Below are 21832 nucleotides of genomic sequence, written 5' to 3'. Positions count from 1 at the left end.
GATCGTTTGCCCCCTGGAAGAAAGTTTCCCAAAAAACCCACTCTGAAGTGGTTCAGAGTAACCGCCCCGGTCTAACGCCTGTCACATCAGAACACCACGCACCAGAAATTTTCTGAGGAGCACTTTGCAGGAGCACGCGAAATCGTCTTCCTGCTCCAGGTGGAGGACTTTGGTTTCTGCCTTCCACATCCAGACGAGAACCTCCTCACAACTACCAGAGGAAGTCACCTTACGCTCTCTGCAAAACCTCCGGGTCAGGCAGAAAACAAGCAGCAGAGCACCCCCGGCTCCCCGGGGTAACAGACGCCCTGTTCCACAGAGCCTCTCCGCAGCTCCCAGACTTCAGAGCTTCAGTGGCATTTTCCCCCTGATGCCTTGAACGCTGGAAGTTCGGCCTGAGCCAAGTTAATCTAATTAACAGGTATCCTCTCACGGGCGGCACGCCAACGGCGACAGAAACAAGAGACCAGAACGCAACTCGGACCAGTTAGCCCATAAAACGGAAAGTAAAAATTAAGAACCAAACCTCAGCATCTATTTTCCTGCGCTGTCCCCCTCCCACCCCAAAATAAAGTCATGCACAACTCTAATCAGAACGGTTTCCATTCTGAACTAATAACTCTGCGCTTCCAGGTGTTCCAGGCACAAGCGCACGCAGGCATCGGTAAGGTGACTCACTCGCACGGGATTGATTTTCAGCAGGTCCTAGATCACAGCAGCAGCCCTCGGCGGGCCCGAATAAGCTACCAGGACCGCCGGCATCCGACACAGGGAGCTTTCTGCCAGCCCCAGCGTCACGCAGAACCAAATATTTTTCTTTCTAATAACCACCGATTAAAAAGCCGGGGCTGGCAGATCACTGAGCTCCTTCTTCCCAACAGCGAAACAACCCCCGGACTACTTCGTTAGATAACGAGTCTGGAAGCCCGGCCCGGGCATTGTCTTCTCAGAACAAACCAACTATTATCCCCCCGGCATCTTTATCACAATGCTCCATACAAGATCCGTTCGGCTTTTACCAAAGAAACGCGACCCTCCTCCTCCTCCTCCTTCTCCTCCTCCTCTCCTCGTCCACCACTGCGCTCTCTTCAGCTGAAACTCGCCGTGCTGCTGGCAGGGGCCTCAGGCTCGGGTTTTCTTCCCGAGGGAATCCAGCTAGGCACAGCAGGCTCCGGCCATTCCGAGGCGTCGGGAGCGTGTCTTCACCTGAGGACACAAAAGAAAAGACTCACTTGAAGGCAACCGTCCTCGGGTCCCCGCTCCTCTTTGCCATTTCAGCCGACAAGTAACACCGCACAGGCTTCGAAACTGAGGGCTGCGCTGCCCCAGATCTTCCTCACGCCCCTCAACACCCTTTTCTCTCACACGAGCAGGGGAAGAGGTGCTCGGTTGTGCTGCGGGGCTAAACTAAGAGGGAGGGGAACGGGTTGGCACGGGCACAAGGTCTTGGCTGGAAATAGCGGCCTGGATGTACCAGCAGGTAGGAGGAACGCAGAGCGAGCAGGATACATCCGGGACACGCACAAGGCCAGTTTGTTGTTTAAAGTAAAGGTGACACAGGGCAGCCACAGACCTCAGCAATAAATGTCCCTCCAGCTTCATGCTTAGCCCGAATTTGGCCATTTTACTTCCTGCAGTGCGAAGGAGCCGTAACCCAGCCTTACAGCTTCCAGTGCTCGCTGTGCCTCTGCCCCTGGTTCATGCTCAGGGATGGGCTCGGGGGGCAAAGCGAGCCGCGGCAGCACCTTGAGCCCTTCGGGGATGGAGCTGGAGCCCGGCTGCCGGCACCCCCGCGGGGATGGAGAGCTGCCAACACTCCCGGCGAGGGGGAGAGGGACCCCCAGCTGCTGCTGCTGCTCCCCTTCTGCTCGCTACCTGCGGAGCTGCACTGCAGACAGATTAATATTTGTATTCATCAGGCTCTACCTATTGTATTTTTAAACTCTTTGCTCACCAGAGAAGAAGAACCTGACTTTTCTACGCACAACCACACGGACTTGGACAAGACAGGCCCAGCAACCGAGTGAAAATAACCCCGAGTAACTGCACGGCTGTCTTCAGAGAAAGCCCAACAAACTTCTTTCATCGCTGAGATCAGGACACTTAGGAACCTATTTTAACGCTCCTCAGGGGGAAAAAAAAATAAAATAGATTCTTCTCCGCTCTTTTGTGGCGTCGGTACATTTAAATCACATTTGGAAAAATAACCAGCATTGTGTCAAGTTCAGCACCGTAGCTGAAAATACCGAGCGGAATTGTTTCGGCGGGAGGATTCGGAGCTAGCAGCACGGCCCTCCGCACGCAGCGCGTTCGGCGAAAATCCCTGGGTGTTCTCCTTCCTTGTGAATTCAAGTCAGCTAATCGCCTTTCTGCATTACACAACCGGTCATGTAATCCTAAATTTATCACGCCGGCGTGCTGTCACAACAGCTACAGGTTTCACCACGAAGGGGACCATGCCTCATCTTTGCCTCTGTCGGAACAGGAAGCGTTTTTTTCTTGTAACAACTCTAACAAATAAGCGGACACCGCGGTCGGGATCGTGTTGGCATCCAGGCAGCAGCTCTGCCCTCGGGATCCCCCCAGGCACGAAACCACGAGCAGAGCACTCGGGACCCAAACAGCTCCTCTGCCCGCGTGTTATCCTCGCTCGCCTAACCCGGGCTCGCCTGCTCGCAACGCCAGGAAATCGATTCCTAAACTTTAACCAAACTTCAAAGGCTGGGGCCGCGAGCCGGGGCGCGAGACCCCCGCGGCACCACGCCGTGCCGCAAAGCAAAGGCCCCGGGGAACCACAGCAGTGGGGCAGCTCCAAGGCAGCCAGCGACTGCCCGACTGACCACCTACCTGCCCGACTGACCACCTCCCTGCCCGGTTGACTACCTACCGACCACTTACCTGCCTGCCTGACCACCCACCTACCCGATTGACTACCTACCTACCTGCCCGACTGACCGACCACCTACCTACCTGATTGACTACTTACCTACCTACCTGACTACCCACCTGCCTGACTGACCACCTACCCGCCCGATTGACTACCTACCTGCGCGACTGACTACCTACCTGCCTGATCGACTACCTGCCCACCTGACTGACCACCTACCCGCCCGATTGACCACCTACCCGCCCGACTGACCACCTACCCGCCTACCTACCTGCCTGATTGCCTATTTACCTACCTCCTTGTCTACCTACCTGCCCGATCGACCACCTACCCGCCCGATTGCCTATTTACCTACCTCCTTGTCTACCTACCTGCCCGATTGACCACCTACCTGCCCGATTGACCACCTACCTGCCCGATCGACCACCCACCCGCCCGACTGACCACCCACCCGCCTACCTACCTGTCCGACTGACCACCCACCTACCTGCCTACCTACCCACCCGACTGACCGCCTCCCTGTCCCCCACCTCCCTGTCCCCAGCCGCCGTCCCGTCCCCCCCTTTGTCCCCTGCCCACCGCAGCCCCCCAGCAGCCCTCCCCGCGACGCCTTCACCCCCTCGCCCCCTCCCTTCCCCGGCCCACCCCCCTCCCCTCGCCCCGCCCGCACCCCCCGGGCCCCCCCCAGCCCCCCGGGCACCCCCGGCCCTCCCCCTCCTCCCCCCCCCGACCCCCGGAAGCGCAGCACAGCGCGGACAGGCCCCGGCCCGGCACCACCGCCCCCCCCCCGCCCCGGTGGCCTCCTCCCGAGCAGGAATTCGGGGAGGGGGCCCCGGGGGGGGACCGGGGGGGATCCCGTCAGCGGCCCGGCCTCGGCGCCCCCCCCACCCGACCCCCGCGCGGCCCCTCCTCACCTCACGGCCCCGCCGCTCCGCCCCCCCCCCCCCCCCCCGACGCGGCTCGGCCGATCCTTCGTTAATTTTTCCCTTAATTTTGCCCGTTTTAGTTCCGTTTTTAAGCGTTTATCCCGCCCCCCCAGCGCGGTGCGGGATTTACCTCACGCCGCTCGCAGCCCGCCGGCCCCGCGCGCGCTCCCGGCCCTCCCCGCCCCCACCCCCACCCCCCCCGCCCGCCGCCGCCGGGCGCGAGCGCGCAGGGCCGGCCCCGCCCCCCGCCCCCCCGCCGGCGTCACCGTCACCACGCCCCCGCCCTTAGACCACGCCCCCTGCCACTAAGCCACGCCCTCATCTGCCAGACCACGCCCCCCCCGTTGCCTGACCGCACGCCCCAGGCGACCAGGCCACGCCCCCTCGCGCTTTAGCCCCGCCCTCGTCCGCGTGGACACGCCCCTTTGTGGGCGGGGCTAGCGGCTCTTACGTCAGGACGCGGAAGTGGCCGAGGGCTGGCGGAGCACGTGGAGGGGCCGGGGCCGGGGCCGGGGCCGGGGCCGGGGCCGGGGCCGGGGCCGGGGCCGGGGCCGGGGCCGGGGCCGCGGCCGCGGCCGCTGTCCCCGTCCCCATCCCCGTCCCCGTCCCCCCAAGGCTCGCCCCGCAGCCCAGCGCCTCTGTGCGCCCATCAGCACCCTCCCAGGGGAGCTCCTGACGAATTACCGGGTACCGGCGGCGGTTACCGGGTGCCCGTATCCTCGTTTTAATTAAGACGAGCGATGAGGAGCCCCCCAGAAGCATTTTAAATACAGGCAGGCGTTAGCAAATTTTCAGTGTATGTTCGATATTTTAATTCTAGGCTGTGTTTCAAATGCAGGCAGGTAGTGGGGTAGGGGTTAAGGGGTAGGGGCTAGGATTAGGGTTAGGGGCTAGAATTAGGGACTAGGGGTTAGGGGCTAGCGGTTAGGGTTAAGGGCTAGGGGCTGGGATCTGGGCACAGCGACAGACACAGGCTCACGTACAAGCACCCGTCACCCAAAGCCAAGGCCGAGCCTGGGAAATCACACACGGAGCGCATCCGGGCACAGTGGTTTTATGTGAAAAGAGGGAAAATTAAAAAAAAAGGCAAGGGAGCGACCGCCCCAGGCAGCCTCTGGGTCTTACACCCTTACACCGGCTGTATAAATAGCGCCCTGGTTGTTAACGCTGCGGGAACGGGGCGTTGAGCAAATCTCCGCCCGCGCTGGGAGAAAGGTGAGGGTTGCGACACGCCCTGCGCCCGCTCTGCGTCACCTCGGTAAGGGCCGGGGTGGGGTGATGGCTCCCCGCCGCACCGCGGCACTGCCTGGCACCGCCACGCCGCAAACGGAAAAGGCGAGGCCCGCCCGGCCCCCGGGGCATCCTCCTGCCTGTATTTACACGCTCTGAGGGACATCCTCGGACGTTTTCGGTCTTCCTCTTGGCCTCGTAGGTTGGGAACAGGGTGGGAGGACAAAGGGATGCAATAAGCTCTTGGCGAGCTGATGCCTACGTCTGCTTGTAGCGCGAGAGCCGTTCAAGCTTCTCTCCGAGGGAGTTTTGCTCCTGGGAGGCAGGGGTGAGGCCAGCAGGGTGGTTCGGTGGCACCTCCGATGTACAGGTGCTGCCCCGGCCCCGCGCCGCGGTGCTCTCGTGGCGTCGCTGCATCACAGCACGGCAGCGGACAGCCCTCTAGCGAAGAAGGTGACGTTCCTCTCCTGGATCTTGTACTGGTAGACCTGGACGAGATCCTGCTCCGTTGACTCCAGCGACAGTCTCTTAATTATTTTAATCTGCAAAGGGAAAGGAAGAGGAGTATCATCCCTTGGGCTGCCCCCCTTACAGCATCCTTGCCCCCCTGCCCTCCAGCGCCACCAAGGGAAGGTGGTCACTGTCACAAAAGCCATCACACGGTGCCTGGCGCCAGTCTGTCACCCCTGGGGGCAGCCCCCAGTGACCCAGCTGCCCTCCCAGCCCGCAGAGACCACTCCAGGCCAGGCCGAGATCTGCGGACACGTCAATTTGAGGAAGCTTCCCAGGAATTAGCTATCATTCCTTTGGATCACCTTGGTGCAGGGCCTGGTGCTGGGTAAACCCTTTCCATCTTCCAGGAATGGGCAGTCTCCGGGTGGCAGGACGTCACTGAGACATCCCCACCGCAGCCGTAAGGGTCTGGGAGCTCCAGCAAGCCCTGGAGACCACAGCCAGGCAGCGTGTAAGCCCTCAGCCGCGCTGCAGACCACGCTAGTCCCGGGCTGTACGAGTGGCAGCGTCCCGTGGGGCAGCTGGAGCACAGCTCACGTCCCCAGGCAGAGCCGTGCGTGACATTCCGGCGTGCGTTACCTCCCCGTGAACGTCTTTGCAGAAGCCGGTCGCCAGCCCCTCCACCCACAGGATCAGGTCGCTGTGATGACCCAAGGAGTTGCCGACCAGGTCGTTCTCCTCGTCTTCCGCATCCTCGCTGCCGTGGACCAGCACCACGATGTTCCCCTGGAACGAGAGCGCCAGGCAGCGCTGAGCCCCTCGCTCATCCGCTGGCGGTAAGGAAGGGGAGGGAGCGAGAGGAGCCGGCAGAAATGCCCTGCTAGCTAAGCTGCGTGGGCACCTGCTGGCACGGCGCCCGCTTCTGAAGTCCACCGGGAAAACAAATACGAGGCACAGGCACCTCTCTGAAACACCTTGCCCTCTGTACACCGCATATACATGGACGTGCGTATAATCTGATCTCATCCGCGGCCCAAAATACATCAGGCCTTTGTTCCCAGGCAGCCGTCTAGTTAAACCCGTCTGTCGGGCCGCGCAAACGGCAGCGGATGAACTCCCAGCAGCTAAATAAAGACGCGGCCGCGCGGACGCAGCCAGAGCCGCGATGCTCGAACCTCCGCAGCTCCCGGAAAAAAGCGGAGGTCCCCCGAGCAACGCCAGCTCCATCAAAAACATGTCCCGAGAGGCCCTGCCTCAGCCCATGCAGATTGCCAAGGGCTTAAAATAACATCAAATCCACAATCAATTAAAATGTTCTTTAAAGCTTCGGAACATCTTGGACAGAAATAGAAGCGCGTTAGTATGATTTATCTTCTTTTTTTTTTTTTTTTTGAGCTGCTTTGGAGGTAAATATTCCCAGCGAGCTGAACATCCCCTGTCAGCACTTGCAGGGCAAACACCCTGGCACGCTTTGAGGTGCAGCATAACAAAACTTGACGCCGTCTACTTTATTTCTCGCTCAAGCAAAGAGAGAAGTGGCCGGGGCGGAGGACGCCGCGGTGTAAACAGCGAAGGACGGATGTGGCCGTAAGGAGTTTTGGCTGCGATGCTGTCAGGAGCGAGCACACCGCCGGGGAGATCTTCGTGGAATTGCCACCTTGTCGCACGCCCTTCGAGCAGCTGGTGCCGCACACAGCAACGCTGAAGGCTGCTGGAAGCAGAGACCCACGTCCCTCCAACTGCAGGAGGAGCTGGACCTTCATCTGTCTCCCCTGCGAGACTCATCAGCCCCTCGTCACCTTCCCAACCTGCTTCCTTCCCACGTGCGCACAAACGTGTGTGAGCAGCAAGCTCTGGGGAGCTCTTAAAAATGGTAATTTCCACCTCAAAGCTCTGTTCACACGTCAGGGGCGAAGAGAGCCCTTCCCACAGCACCTCCAGGGAAACCGGCTGCAAAGAACCTTGCAGAGGTACCCCAGGCTCTGACCAACCCCCCAAGAATTATTCCCCTTGGAATAATGATTTGAACTTTCCGGAAAAACAAAGCCCTACTGTGCAGAGGAAGATAAAGGAGACAAGGCCAGGCTTTGCTCCAGAGGCTCTTGGACGTTGGGAGCACCACGTGCGGAGGGAGCGGTACCTGGAGCTGAGAGCACACCACGACCCTGCAGTAGTGGATGAAGTCGAGCACAGCCACCGGCGCGGCGCCCAGGCTGAGCAGGACGCTGAGGTCGTCCACCAGCAGCACCGGGCCCTTCCACGAGGCGCTGTCGGCGGGAGTCAGGGAGGTCCGGACGAAGTCAAACAAGGCTTTGAGGTTGGAGGTGCTCCCGCTGGAAGAGAAGAGAGACCTCGAAGGGGTTCTGCCCACCCTCGCGTCCCTCTCCTCGCCCCGCGAGCCTCGCTGACCCAAAAAGGGGATCGCCGGCCCGTGCCACCCGTGCTGTCCCCACTGCTGTGACAGTCACCGGGTCCAACGCTTCCCTACCAGCCCGTGCACCCGCACCCAAAGGGCACAGGTAGGTTGGTTGGTTGCGAGGCCTCGCTGCCTGCCCTCATCTCTCCTCCAGCCGTGTCTCAGCTCCCAATTTAACAGCCCTCGGTGGGTCCTGCTGCCACACGCACCGACCCACGGGAGCTCTCCGCATGCCCTGCGGCCCCCAGCAGCCGGTCACTCAGCCTGACGGGGCGCGAAGCTCGGTTCGGTTGCTTCGTGTGCGCCCTGCTGCTCCTCCAGCACAGGCGGGGGTGATTTCTCTCCGCCGCGCGGGGTCTGATAACGCTTTTATCAAACCATCAGGGACGGGGAAAAGTGAGGTGGGAACAAAAATGAAAGCCAACGCGGCTAAAAGCAGCACCACTCTCTAATTGCTTGGATGGAGTTATTTGACAAAAGCCAGTTTGAGAGCTGAAATAAATTTTCTCTAGAGCTATAACACACTTGGCAGCGAAGACGGGAGCAGAAATTGCCCCGAAATGCTGGAGAAGTGGGACAGAATCCCTCTCAGAGTGGCAGGGAAAGCACAGCAGCGTGTGTGGCGCTGGCATTTCCCTCCACGGAGGGTGTCTGAGCATCGGGCACAGCTACTGAGCCCCTGAGCCCTGGAGGGAAGCCCAAGGGGAGCCTGGTCTCAGCCCCGGGGCTTCGCTGCTGCTCTCTGCATCGGCAGGAGACACCACACAGGAGCCGGAGGGGAAACACTCCGCACCAGAACCACCTCTGCCCTGTGCAGCCGGTCGGGCTTACCTTATAAACTGAAGAGGACTGGGCTCTCCCGACGGCTCCTCCTCCCCGAACAAGAGGTCGAGGCAGGACTTGAGGCCTTCCAAGAAGACGAGCTGTCCCCGCTCCCTGGCAGCTGTCAGACTGACTCCCTGGGGAGAGAGGAAAACATCACGTTGTGGAGCACACGGCTCCGGAGGAAGGGTGCAAGCAGAACCAAGCGGATCACCGAGCCTATTTCTATCCAATCTCATCTCAACGAAATAAAGCCGCCGCCTCGGTGACTCCTGCACGGCGGCTGAAACAGGCGGTTCTGCTGCACAACCGGGTGGACGCGGTCACTTGCCTTTATTTTGCCGGGAGGAAAAAAGAAGTTGCTGTGATTTGGGGCGCTCAGACGACCTGGAATCGCTCCTGGGAAGACAGCAGCATCGTTGCTGGCCCAGCATAGGAGAAAATTCTCATCCAGAGCCAGGGAGAAGGAGACAGGCACGGGGTGTTAGCGGGCGGCGATTGCTTCACCTCCTTGGCTGGTGAAGCCGAGGGTTTTCGCTGCTTTCCAATCACCGCCGTAGCAATAACGACGCCCTGGTGCTGGCAGCTCCTCAGCACAACCCACGCACCTGGAGAAGGCCGCGGGCTGGGCACCCCGACGCCTGGGAGACAGCGGGGTGGCCGGGGAAGCAGCCTCAGCCCTTCGGAGGAGGAAGAGGGGCCGCGACACAACCCCCAGCCCAGGTTCCTGCTCTCAGCCTCCTTCACGACGCCAGCCTCGAGACGGGGCCCATCCAGCCCCCACCGCCAGCGGAGAAAGCCCTGGCACAGCTGCGGCGCACACACACTCGGAGGATCCCAACCAGAGGCGTGGTTCATCATCAAGTTCATCCTCCTTTATCATCAGGGGCGACTTCTGGCAATTCTGCAGCCCCACAGCTTGCATCAGCCCACGTTTTGGGAGAAAACTTAGTGCTCGTCACTGGCACGGTCACACAACGTGCCACGCGCACCGTGTACCCCCTTCTCACCCGGTCAAGCCGTGCCTTCCCCAGCAGCAGGAGGTGGCTCTCGGCGCAGGTTGCTCCCCACGTTTCGCAGCGGGACCGTCAGAAATTAAAACGGAGCCGGGGAGCGTTGGCACGGGGACTCGCAGTGCCCCGGCACCCTGAAGCCGGGCCGCCGTGCGGCGCCGCAGGTAGCCGGACGAGGCGGTGGCACGGACGGCTCGTGGGGAGCTCAGGGAGGTTTTGCTCCGCGCGGCGTTGCTCAAGGGGCAGAACCGGTGAGCCAGAGGCCAGGAACCAGAAGCAAGGGTGCTGAGAAAGCGGTTCCCGTGTTTTGCCTGGGGAAAGACATCGCTGCTGGCGGCTGTGAGAGTTTGTGCCCCTGCCCGGAGCGTGGCTGAGCAGCACTGGCCCTCACCTCAAGCCTGGCTTCTGCCTGAACGCTGGGAGAGGCGCACACCAGCAGCCCCGCTGCTTTCCCACTTTTTTAAGCATCACAGAAAATATATATATTTTTTTTTTTGCTTTTTTCCTAAGCAGCCCTGCTGGGAGCTGCGGGACACTTGGGCGCAGTGTTGGCGATGCCGGAGCCGAAGGCTCGGAGCAGCTCTTCCCCCCAGGAGCTCGAGCACTGTGCTTGGCACGGCCCCAGCACCTCCTTCCGAAGAGGCCTTGGAGGTTTTCCAAGCGTTGCCAGTGCTCAGACACCCCGAGAGCTCTCCCTTTGCACGAGGGGGAGACGCGGCTAAGTGATGCGTCCACTTCTGCCTCCGGATTTCCGCCTCCATGGCTCACCTGCTGTCACTCTGACCTCAAAAACAAGTGCCAACATTTCACCTTCCTCCTTCCTTTTTCTTTTTTTTTAATAGATCGGCAAGCAATCCCAAGCATCTGATCGATGAGATATCCCTACACGGGGCTGCTTTGTGAGCAAAGGGACCCCCCGGAGAGAAGGTCTGAGCAGATAAGGACGAGGTCCTTTGCAGGAAGATTAACCCCGAGCTCCCGCGAGGCTTATCAGTTGCCACATGCTCAGCGCTGACGATAGGGAAGACAGATCTACGCCGCCTTCCCTCCCTGATGAAATCCTAGGGGGAGAGATCCCTTCAGCGGGGCCGGTGCCAGGACATGCTGCCTGCGGTAATTAGGGAACGGCGGCTCGCAGGCAACGTCCTCAGTCACGGCCAGGGGCGCCGCAGCACGCAGCCTCGGCTAGCGCAGGCTGCTCGGGGGTGAAGGGCACCGGGCCTGCGCCCGGCAAGTTCCTCACTCGGCCTCAAGTTTGCCCTTCGTTTTTCCGGTCTCCCACGCAGGCTGGTGGGAGGAAAGGAGTCCTGCAGGCCACGCAGACCCTGGCCGTGGATCTGTGGGCAGGGACTGCCTCGGGCGAGGAGCCAGCCAGCACTTTTGGACTTACCCCTTTTGTTTTCCAGCACCCTCTCGATGAACAGCATCGAGCCCTAAGCGTTGCGGCTGGCATCACGCCCCCCCTCACCTCACCCACGTTGCCTTCCCTCGTCTCCCTTTCCCCCAGGCGAGGCAGGAGCGGTAATTCCCAAGAAAGAGACGCTGGGGGAGGCTGCGGGGCCCTTCCATCTCCCCACGACACCTCCCGCCAGCCCGGAGTCCCGCAGAGGCTGACGCGGGCTCCAGACGCCAGAATCCAGCTTCGGCAGGTGATAATTCCTCACTAAAACCCTGCGAGGAGCGGGGCAGGGGCGCAGAGCTAACACGAGCCTCTTAGGCAACTGCAAGCCCACACCACGGAACAATTTCTGGCCAAGGACAGAAGGGCCTTTGTGCGGCAGGAATGCGGAGCAGACGGCAAATACCTGGCGTGCCACGGAGCAGGGCTGAGCTTCAGGGCGGCCTCACGGCCCTGATCCCCTGATCAAATCCTGGAGCCCGCAGGACTCGGGCACTTAAACGCCCTGCGAGAGCGGTGTCCGAGCTCACTCTCGATGTCGATAATTCAGGAATCGAGAGCAGGGAGGCAGCCCGAGGGAAGGGCAGGTTGGGGCAGCATGTGGATGGCTTGAACAGGGGAATTTGAGCCCCTGAGTGCCACGATGTTCCTGGGGGAACCCAGCACGTCCAGGCTCGTTTTCCAGCGGGAGAACCAGGTCCCAGAGACGCAGCGCTGGACGAGGTCTCACGCCCCAGCACCGCAGGCACCCAACAGCCCGCCTGAGCAGCACCTTCCCAGCATGTGAAGCCCCAGGACAGCTCAACATGGGTGAGAAAAGCGCCCAAAACGGCCAACGGCACCTCTCTGACCGCCAGCAGCTCCGCCGCTACAAACGTCCTTGCTGTAGAGCCGCCGCGCCGCAGCGCACCCTAACAGCGTGCGTTGCCGGCCCTGAAAGCTTTCGTTATCTCGCAGCACCGCACTCCATTATCGCACCCAGACGTTATCTCTGGCAATCTGTCCTTTATCGATCGAGCCCGGAGACGCCTCTCAAATAGCAGCCCAGCGTGACGGGGGCCGCGAGCTCCACAAAGGAGCACAACTGCTCTCACCCACAGCGCCACGTCCCGCCGGCCTGCCAGCACCGACGTCCCTAAAAGCCAAAAGCGCCGCTCGCTGCTGGCCGGGTGATGACGGAAAGCCAAATATTTGCAGGCGAGAGCTGATAATGGAGCTCGCGAGGCAGCGGGCATTAACTCAAGCAGCAGCCGCGGTGCAAAGCGCGACGCTCCGCGATCAGGCGATCCTGCGAGGTCTCTCCTGCGGGGCAGCACCTGCAGGGGCGAGCAGAGGCGACCAGGCAGCGTCCTCTGCTCTGGGGGTCTCAGCGCCACGGCACGGGACGGGGGAGCAGGCAAAAGGGAGGCCAAGTGGGGATAAAGACGTTTTTCCTCTAAAAGAAAACAAACGTCGTACAAACGAGGGTGGGACACCGACCTGGCAAGCTGCCCCGGTGCCATGAGTCTTCCTAGAGCCGAGCGTGCTGCCTGGGAGGCCATGACAAACACCTCTAACGTTGTCTGTCCCTCAAAATTAAGCGTGGATCCTCAGGAAGAGTGGGATTTGAAGAAAAGAAAAAGGTGAAGCCGTTCCTGTGGAGGCAGGACAGGCACAAAAAAACAGGGAAGCTTCTTCCTGCAAGTGAAAATAAGTCACTGCACTTGGCCAAGTTATAAGGAGCTGGTTCTGGGCTGGTAGGACCTGGCGACACTGTGGGGAAGTGGGAAACAACATCAGGCGCTACGGGGAGCACAAGATATCACTGCAAAGTCTGTATCCTACCCCCCTGGCTTCAGCAGCCTGCGCCAGGCCTCACCGCTCGCAGGGGGAAGGATTTCTGCCTTGGATCTAACCCAGACCCACCCTCTGATGCCTTAAAACCATCACCCCGTGTCCTGTCCCTACATCCCCTGCCCAAGAGTCCCTCCCCAGCCCTCCTGCAGCCCCCACCCCGTCCCCAGCAGAAAGAGGAGCACCACCGAGTTGCGAAGCTCTTTCCGCTGAGCCTTTCACAAGCACACGATGATTCTGCAGAGGAGATTTAACCTGTGCATGGGGTAACATAACATCAGCAGCCAGGTTCTTCCAGCCAGAGGCCTTTTCCTGCAGAACATCCCGACGGCCTGCAGTTCTCCCGGCCGGCACAGAGAGCCGGGCAGCTCGTCTTCAGCGTGCCCCTGAGGACGAGGAGGTGGGCAGGGAGCTGCTGGCCGCTCACAGAAGCACGCGGCACGTCTCGGCTCAGAGCTGTGCCTGAGCCCAGGGCTCGCTGCAGCAGCGTAAATGACATCTCAGCTGGTCTCCTGCAGGCACCTAGGGCAGCACAGCCACGCTGCCGGCTGTGAACGGAGCGAATTCCAATCATAAACAAGTCTCTGATCATGAACGAGTCTCCGATCATAAACAAGTCTACGTGGAACCACCCTGCCAAAAACCACCTGACATGTTTGTTTAGGCAAAGAAGGATTCGAGCAAAGGCAAGACCTCACGGAAACCCAGATACAAACAACCGACGGAGGTACAGCCTCCGGCTGCTCGGAGCTCAGGAAGAGCTCCCACCAACCAGCCAGGCAGACGTCTGCCAGGTCATAACGTAAAACTGACTCAGGGGCCTGAAACCACCGGCACGGGGCCAGCTCGCTGCTGGAGGCGAATGCAATCGCTCCTCCGAACTCCCCTGAGCAAACCGCACTGTTCTTCTTATCACCTCCCCTCCCGAGAGTGCCTGCCTGTTGGAAGCACCGGACAGCAAATCGTTTTTGTTGCACACGTGCTCCAGCTAATCCTCGCGTGCTCTCACTTCTCGGGCTCCCCCCAGGAGGGAGGTGACGCCGCCACCTGTTAAAAGCCCGCACTCAAACTGCGTACCAGGACACTGCACCACGTGAAGAAACAGACCAACGAAAGTGATTCTTCTTTGAGAGCAGACACGGTAAGGGGGTTCCCATCCCACTTAGCAAGCTCCCCCCAAGAGTTCCTGCTCTCTGCAGCACGAAGGGCAGAACTATTCAGCGCTCGCAGAGCCTGGTTTGCTCAGCAGGGAGATGCTCTGCAGGGGAAACGCACGTTCAGCACCTGGCCGAGGGTTAAAGCTTCACATGGAAATGCTTTGTTTGCTCAGTCCCTTTTAATTAACTCAGGTCTGAGCTCTCAGACCATTTATCTCCTTTTAAAAGGTAAAAACCGAATATTAAATAAAATACAGCTGTTTAGCAAGTACCAACATTCATCCCACATTTACAGCAGGACTACACCGTCATCACACCACCTGGTTCTCCAACACCTGAGAGTCTTTACCAGCAGAAGCACTGCGAGGTTTCCCAGCAGAACCAGAGCAGGGAGGTTCAACACGAGCCCTCATCCTCCAGCTCGGGAAGGTCACCCGGACTTCACAGCCGGAGCGTTTCACGTCCGTGAGAGAGCACTTCACAAAAAGCCGAGAGGCGCAGTTCAAACCCAGAGGGGAGAGTGGTTTGCTGACACCGGGAATGACCTCTCCTGCTTGGTTTTTTTTAGCTTTCTCCTTTCGTGGTACACGTAGTCCCTGCCTGACTCACCGTGGGAAGGGAATTGTTGAGAACGTTCTCACCTGTGGCTCCTCGGATGCCTCTAAGGGATGGCTTGGCCCAGGGGCCAAAAGCAGCACACAGGCATCGTCCCGAATTTACAGGTGTTCCAGCCCAAAATGGTTCAAGACAATGCAGCCACAGGACAGAGGACAAAGCCCTCCTGTGCCGTGTAGCCAGAGGACGCTGCAGGAGCACGGAGAGGCCCCATGGACACTGCACCAGTGAAACTACACCTACCGGTCTGGGCTTGTCTGGGGAACGCCAGAAAACTCTTCTAAGCCTAAAGTAAGCAGGCAGGGAGCGCCCGGTGGGGCTGCTGCAGTGAGCATCCTAATCAGACAAGCCTGATCCTAATCCTAAACCTGGCTTTTGTCCCGTATCACATCCCTCCCCCAGCGAGAACGCTCCCCGTTCCCCGCTGCAGGAGCACCGAGCCTGACCGGCCCCACCAAGACCTGTGAATCTGTGCCCACGTGCGATTTCCATTCTTTATTCTCATTTCTTTCCACCCAACAGAAACTGCCCAGGCCTGTAATTATTCACCTGTGCCAGGAGACTTACCAGCTTCTGTGCTACGATGTTATAGTGACTGAAGGACTGGAGCAGGGCCACAAAGCACACCTTACAGCCGGCTGGGAGAGAAGACAAAAGGCGCGTTATTATTTCGATTTTGCAAGCTGCCATTATCAAGGCACACAAATCACAGCAGCCAGGCTGCAAATCTGTCTGCAAAAGCCTTGAAGTGAGGCAGGTCTAGGCAGCCCCTCACTTGCTCGTGGCTGGGCTTCCAATTTTCACCTCTCTGTGGGTTTTCTGGTTTAGGGAAAATTTTAGTCAGGTTAAAAAGAAATGGAAAGAACAAGAAAGAGAGGACAAAAAAAAAATTAAAGGCCTCTTTTCTGTCTCACGTCATTCTGCCCTGGGATTTCCCGGCGTTGTTTGCTGGTCCCGCTGCAAGGAGGCCAACGGCCGACCATGACACGAACTACTGAAATCCCTGGCACGCCAGAAGTCCCTGTTTTGGCTCTCGCAGAGCGAGTGACCTTGTCTGGAAATACACACAGAACCAGCAACGCTGACAAAGCCACCTCGCTAAAACGTGATTTTGGAAAACCCGGCACGTGACGGCCCGGCCTTGTGGCTTGGGTACGAACCAAATCCGTGTGCTTGCTCCTCCCTGCCAGGGAGCGTGGATTAATTTTTAAAAATAGGGTGAAGCTGTAAGCTGAGGAGGTGGCAGCTGTTGGGGGGCAGGATGCTCTCAGCCCCACCACACGCACAGCGCTCTGAGCTGAGTTTCAAGTCGGAGAGGTTCGGTCTGACCACATTTGCAGGGCCGGCTGCTTTGCCAGCAGAAAGCTGGAGGAGCCCAGGCACCCAGTGCCCTCTCTGCAGGGGCTGGCAGGTTGCTCACAGGTGAAAGGGTAGCAGAAAAGCAATTAGGCAACTCGGCAAACCCCCTGCTTGTTTGTTTGTTTACCCGCTGCCATCTTATCTGCTTGTTCAGTCGTTCCTGATATTTTTAATTGTGTTATGAAAGGCTGAGTAGCAAAGGAACTGCATTCATCACCTCGCTCTCGGGTGCCCCTGTGATTTCCAACCTGCGCTGCACTAATGACGAAACGAGCTGCAGGGAGATTAAGGCTACAGGGCAAGTCCCGAGTGCCCAAGGCTATGGAGCACGTCCCAAGAACAAGCCGGGACTGGGATCCATAAATCCTGACGCCAGGGCCTTGCGCTAATCCAAGGATGCCACGTGCTCTGCCAAACCAGCCTCTGCTCAAGGAGAATCACTTCTCGGAGGAGGAAGCTCCAAGGACCAGGCGAAGACAAGCCCTCGCCTCGCAGCGTCCTGCTGCTCGCATACCTCTGAGGTAGAAGGAGAGGAAATGGTGCACCAGGAAGCTGCCGTCCGTCCCGGTGTCTCGCAGCAGCGTGAATTTACCCTGGAAAAGAAGAAGCAAAAGAACTTAACAGAGCACCACGAGGGTACAAACAGCTCCCGGCTCCATCTTGGTAGACAAGGTGCCTGCAAGGGCCTGCAGCCAGGGGAGGCTCTGCAGGCGTTACAGAGGGCAGAAGCAGCGCTCCAGCCACCCATCCATTTACAAAGGGATGCTGACCTGTGGAGAGGCAGCAGCAGACATTGAGCCCGCGGTGGAAGATCTGCCCGCCACCTGAAAGCCCTCACGCTGGACCCCTCGCTCTGTGCCCACCAAGAAGCTTCCACAGCGTATTTTCACGCTCCTGGTGCTGGACACCTCTGTCATGGGTGGCTGTGAGCAGTTTCCGCCTCCCAACTCTCCTCCGACTGAGGCTCGTCCTCCCTCTGCGCACAGTGGTGCAGGTGGCACGGGGACAAGAGCCACCAGCTCTGCTCCCCCTGCTGCTGCTCCCTCCCTGCTCCCAGCCCGTCGCAGGCAGTCCTCCCACCCCTGCTGCACGCTAACCCCAAACCACGTTCGTACCACCTAAATACTGCTACAGGAGCAGAGCTCCCCCCATGAAGTATAAACCTTGTTTGGATCACGCAGGAAATTAATTCAGTTCATCAGCGCGTGCTTGTTATCAGCACCAGTCTCATCAAGGCGTTTGTTGCCATTACAACCTTAGCCAGGATTTTTCTTTAATCAATACGAATCACAGAAGGGTTGTTTTTAATCACAAAGAACTTACCAATGCATTTTTTTTTTCAATCTACTGGAAGAATAAAAAAAAAACAACAAAGCCCTTCGCAGCAACAAGCAAGCTACCCACAGGCAATTTGCAAGCCATCTATCAGGTAACTCCCCGATGCCTAACACGTGTTGTAAAGCGGTGCTAATGGAACGGCAAATATTGAACGCGTCCGCACGGGATGCAAGGCAGGACTTCGGGTCCAGAAGGGCTGCTCTGCCCCAGCCTAAAAGCACTTTTCTATGCAAAAAAGGGGTACGCCTTGGTGGTCATTACAATAGTAGGAGGCACCACACGGTGGGAATCTCACCGGGATGCACCCTCCAAGGTGAAGCCCAGAGGGGTCTCTGTGTTAAAACAGCACAAGATCAAGTGTTCCTCGGTTCAGCTCCTGCCAGAGCTCCTGCTCCATCCCCTCGGCCTCTCCTCCTGCATGCAGTCAGCCGGAAGGCAGCCCCACGTCCCTCCTCGTGCCCGCTGAAGCCAAGTCCACCTGACAGCTCTCGGAAGGCTCTGCGCTTCGCTACCACGCACGCTGCGCAGAACACAGTGGGATGCTGTCATGCAGAGCATACATTATTTAGCTTCTTCAAAACTTCCCGTTGTTGACCTTTAATCCTGCCGATCCTCACTTTGCTGTCGCACTGCAGCAGCTTAGACTGTGCCCAAAACTCTCCACCGCCAACGTGTACGTGCCCAGCTTGTGAGCGGTGGGAATGCCCGAACCGTGCACCTCCAGAGACAGCAGCTGCACCACAGCTCACGGGGGTGCACGGTCTGACCCTCGTCCCCCACCTGCACATCCTTCTCAAGGCCAGAAAGGGCTTGGGATGAAGCACTTTCAAAGGGAAAGCCGCCTTCTTGCAGCACCTTCTCCATCTGTCTGCCCCTGGTCTCTCCGCACGCTGCTTTCGCACTCTTTCCACCTGCAGGCTACAAAGCAGAAGCTGCAGCGACTTGTTAGAAACTGCCAAAATCAATCAGCAGGGCAGCGGTGGATGTCACAAGCATTCAGTGGTGACATATCAGATACACCCACGCAGGCAGCAGCTTCTTCCACCTACCAGCCCTGCAGTCAGCACTTGGAAAATGGCACAGACTTAACCGCGGCGATGCAGAAAACAGAATGGGAAGAGGAGATTTGGAAAGGGCTGGTGCTTTTTAAGCACAGCAGGACACTGATTTCTGGCCAGCCTTTGTAGCCAGGTGTGGTAGGGCATCCGAGTGTGGAGAAGAAGTCCACGTCCCTGGCTGATGGAAAAGGAAGAGCTGACACAAATCTGAGGCAATTCCCCACACAGAGGAGCCTTCGGATCGGCGCCTCTGCCAGGTTCTGCCTACGCTGCCAAGTCAAAACTCGGGATCTTGAGGCCAAACCTCCTGTCAGTTTTGCTCTTCTGAATTCCCAATTTGCACCAAGCCCCACTTTGCAGGGCTGCGGCGTCAGATCACGATACCGCTTGGCCACGTTCCTTATCCCCAGTTTTGTCTCTGATTTCTCCGTCCATCGAGACCCCTGCCTGGGAGAAGGGCCTGGTGGGTGACAGCACCCCTGCCCGTCCCACGGCCTCCGCCAAGGCTCCTCGTTCGGGGCCTCCATGCTCAGCCCCCAGACACCAACCTGAGGGGCCTGGGGGCTCGGGCAGCCTCTGCTTTGGTCCCACTGATGTCCGTCTGTCCTTCTGGCAACAGGGCACTGCTTCGCTGCCATTTTCTGGCCAAGCACATTACCCTACCGGCATCGTGTGCTCTAAAAGGGAAGGAGCAGGGAGGCTCTGACTTATAAAGCTACCATCCCGAACACGCCTTTATGGCCTGACCCAGCATCCATCAGGAAGGACAAGTTCTCCGTGACACACGTGCATTTTGTTAACTTTTTACCCCAAGCACCTCACGGCCCTTACACAGGGTGTTTTGTCACCACATGATTTCACAGAACCATAGAATCGTTAAGGTCGGAGGAGACCTCCAAGCTCACCTGGTCCAACCACCCCCCTACCACCAATGTCACCACTAACCCATGTCCCCAAGCACCACGTCCAACCTCTCCTTGAACACCCCCAGGGACGGTGACGCCACCAGCTCCCTGGGCAACCCGTCCCAAGGCCTGACTGCTCCTTCTGAGCAGAAATGTCTCCTCGTTTCCAACCCGAACCTCCCCTGGCACAACTTGAGGCCGTTCCCTCTGGTCCTGTCACTGGTTATCTGTGGGAAGAGGCCGACCCCCAGCTCCCCACAGCTTCCTTTCAGGTATTTTCAGAGAGCAGCGAGGTCTGCCCTGCGCCTCCTCTTCCCCAGACTAAACACCCCCAGTCTCTCCTCGTAAGACTTGTGAACCAGTCCCAGAAAAAAAAAACCAAAAACCTACAGGGACAAAATAAATGAACAGAGCAGCCTAAAGGAGCTTAAACCCCTACAGCGCACCAGAGGGGCGTGAATACATTTGGGGCAATGCTGTTTTGTGACCACAGCCCCCAGCAGCCCCCGGCCCGCGGGGCAGAAGCCTGGCAGCCCCCCCAGGGGCTGCAGGCGGGGTTGGGGGGGGGGGGACATTAGTGACAGCGGCGGTGGCACTGATGGTGGTGCCGGGGACAGCGCTGCCTGTGGCGGCGAGGCCCTGCCCGCGCCATGGCGGCCGCCCCCCCCCCCCGCCGCCCGGACTACAACTCCCGGCGTTCCCCGCGCCTCCGCCCCGCCGCCGCCGCCCTCACCGTGCCCGGGCGCTGCGGGGAGGCGCCCAGCAGCTCGTTGAGCTCCGCCAGCATGGCCGGGGGCCGCCGCTGCCTCCCGGTGCCCGTGGCTTCGTGGGGGGGGAGGAACCGCAGCAGCGCATGCGGCGGGCGGAGCCCTCTTCTCCCGCCCCTTGCCCCCGGTTCCGTGTTCGTGGAGGGGGCGGAAGGGACCGGGGGGGCGGATGGACGCCCCCCCCCCCCCACACACACACCTCAGGCGGCGGCCCCCGGCGTTAAATGGCGGCCGGGGGTGGTGGCGGAGCACCCCCGGGGGGGGGGAGCCCCCCAAGGGCCGCCTGAGGGGGCGCCGGGCTGGGGGGGGCGTCGGGACAGGAGCGGGGGAGGCTTTAGGCTGAAAAGAGGGGGATTAGGGAAAAATTAGGGAAAATTAGGGAAAAATCCGTCCCCGTGAGGCCCTGGCGCAGGCTGCCCCCAGGAGCTGTGGGTGCCCCATCCCTGGCAGTGCCCAAGGCCAGGCTGGATGGGGCTGGGGGCAGCCTGGGCTGGGGGCAGGGGGCCCTGGGCACGGCAGGGGGTGGCCGTGGGGGGCTTTGGGGGTCCCTTCCCACCCAGCCCCCGCCGTGGTGCCGTGGTTCCGCGGTCCCATCCCTCCAGCTGCTGGCAGCGCTCGGCCCCGGGCAGCCCAGGGCTCCGTCAGCCTGCCTTGTGGTCACCTCGGCCCTACGGGCGTGCTGAGGGGGCACTGCCCCCATCATCCGCGTCGTTAACATCCACGTCGCCCCTGGGGTCCACCGCCAGCGCCTGGCCTCCCCCCGGGCCCTACACCTTGAGCCTCCACCCTTGGCACCCGGCCGTTCACCCGGGTAGATGCCGTGGCACGCCGGTGTCTTCAGGAGGGCTCTCCGATGTCCTTGATACTCCCCAGCAAGTCACCGGCACGTCCGGGTGCCGCTGAGCGTTAATTTGGGGCTCTCAAAGCAGAGCCCCGATAATTCCCGGCTGCTTCTCCGAGTAGTAGCAGCTAATTTACAGCCTGCAGCCGCGAACGTCCAAATCGCGTACGGTTATTTTTTTCCCCTTTGCTTGAATTTGCTTTTATGCACTTGCCCATTTTACTGCCCCTCATTTGCTTTTGTAATCTTTTTTCTTTTTCTTTTTTTTTTTTTAATATAAATGAGGATTGCCCGGCTGAGGGAGGCATGCAGAGCCCTGGATTTGCCGAGGGACCTGGAGGAGCTGCGCGGTCCCGGCACTGCCTCATCTGCTGCGAGCATTAGGGGGCATCACGCGATGCTAATAAATGGCAAGCGCCGAGCAAGAGCGAGGAGACGCGTGTGTCGTTTAACGCAGGGCTACGAAGAACCACAAATTGTCAATATTGAAGGGTTCGGTGGGCTTGGGGGGGGGGCGAACTGGTAGGAGAAGGGGACAAATCCATGGAGGAGAGATCTGAGGGCCACTATGGGCTTGGGAAGCCCCTGAGCTGCAAATTTGGGGGTCTGGGAGAAGAGTTTTGGGACCACGCAGCGCTCGCCTTAGCCTCAGGTTTCCCCATCTTCTGATGAGGAGAACTGCTGCAGAAAAGCCAGCGGGCTGCGTGGAGATTTGGTTGAGCCATTGCAGCTGTTCTTCCGCCTTTATTTTCGATGTTTACACGTGTATTATCTGTAGAATTTGCCACCCCATTCCCTGACCCTTTCCAGAGT

The 21832-nt window shown here is 59.4% G+C and overlaps 2 protein-coding genes and 1 long non-coding RNA gene across 5 annotated transcripts in view; all 3 read right to left on the bottom strand.

The window, feature by feature from the left end:
- SCAP (SREBF chaperone) overlaps nt 1-4054 on the bottom strand; it is a 57739-nt gene extending 53685 nt beyond the window's left edge. Inside the window, exons 1-2 of one of the 3 annotated variants that reach the window (XM_080583645.1) lie at nt 3944-4054; nt 1020-1206 (exon numbers count right to left, since the gene is read on the bottom strand). The gene's annotated coding sequence lies outside the window, so the exon portion shown is untranslated. Of the gene's footprint in view, nt 1-1019; nt 1207-1954; nt 2223-2246; nt 3277-3943 lie in introns of those variants that run through there. The other 2 variants (XM_080583644.1, XM_080583646.1) reach the window with 2 other exon arrangements.
- Nucleotides 4055-4601: 547 nt separating this feature from the next.
- ELP6 (elongator acetyltransferase complex subunit 6) lies at nt 4602-20316 on the bottom strand. The gene is made up of 7 exons (XM_080577819.1): nt 20145-20316; nt 16625-16703; nt 15319-15389; nt 8744-8871; nt 7637-7829; nt 6136-6282; nt 4602-5585 (listed from the first exon to the last, which is right to left on the bottom strand). The coding sequence occupies exons 1-7, from the start codon at nt 20196-20198 to the stop codon at nt 5460-5462; spliced, it is 798 nt and encodes a 265-aa protein (XP_080433945.1). The 5' UTR covers nt 20199-20316; the 3' UTR covers nt 4602-5459.
- LOC308188613 lies at nt 11440-13477 on the bottom strand. The gene is made up of 2 exons (XR_013945643.1): nt 13235-13477; nt 11440-12823 (listed from the first exon to the last, which is right to left on the bottom strand). It is a non-coding gene; the product is annotated as an uncharacterized lncRNA (long non-coding RNA).
- Nucleotides 20317-21832: the final 1516 nt, after the last annotated feature.

Source organism: Anser brachyrhynchus (genome assembly GCF_964034855.1).
Source record: "Anser brachyrhynchus genome assembly, chromosome: 2".
In the NCBI taxonomy this organism is placed as follows: domain Eukaryota; kingdom Metazoa; phylum Chordata; class Aves; order Anseriformes; family Anatidae; genus Anser; species Anser brachyrhynchus.
This window is presented reverse-complemented; position numbering and strand designations above follow the sequence as displayed.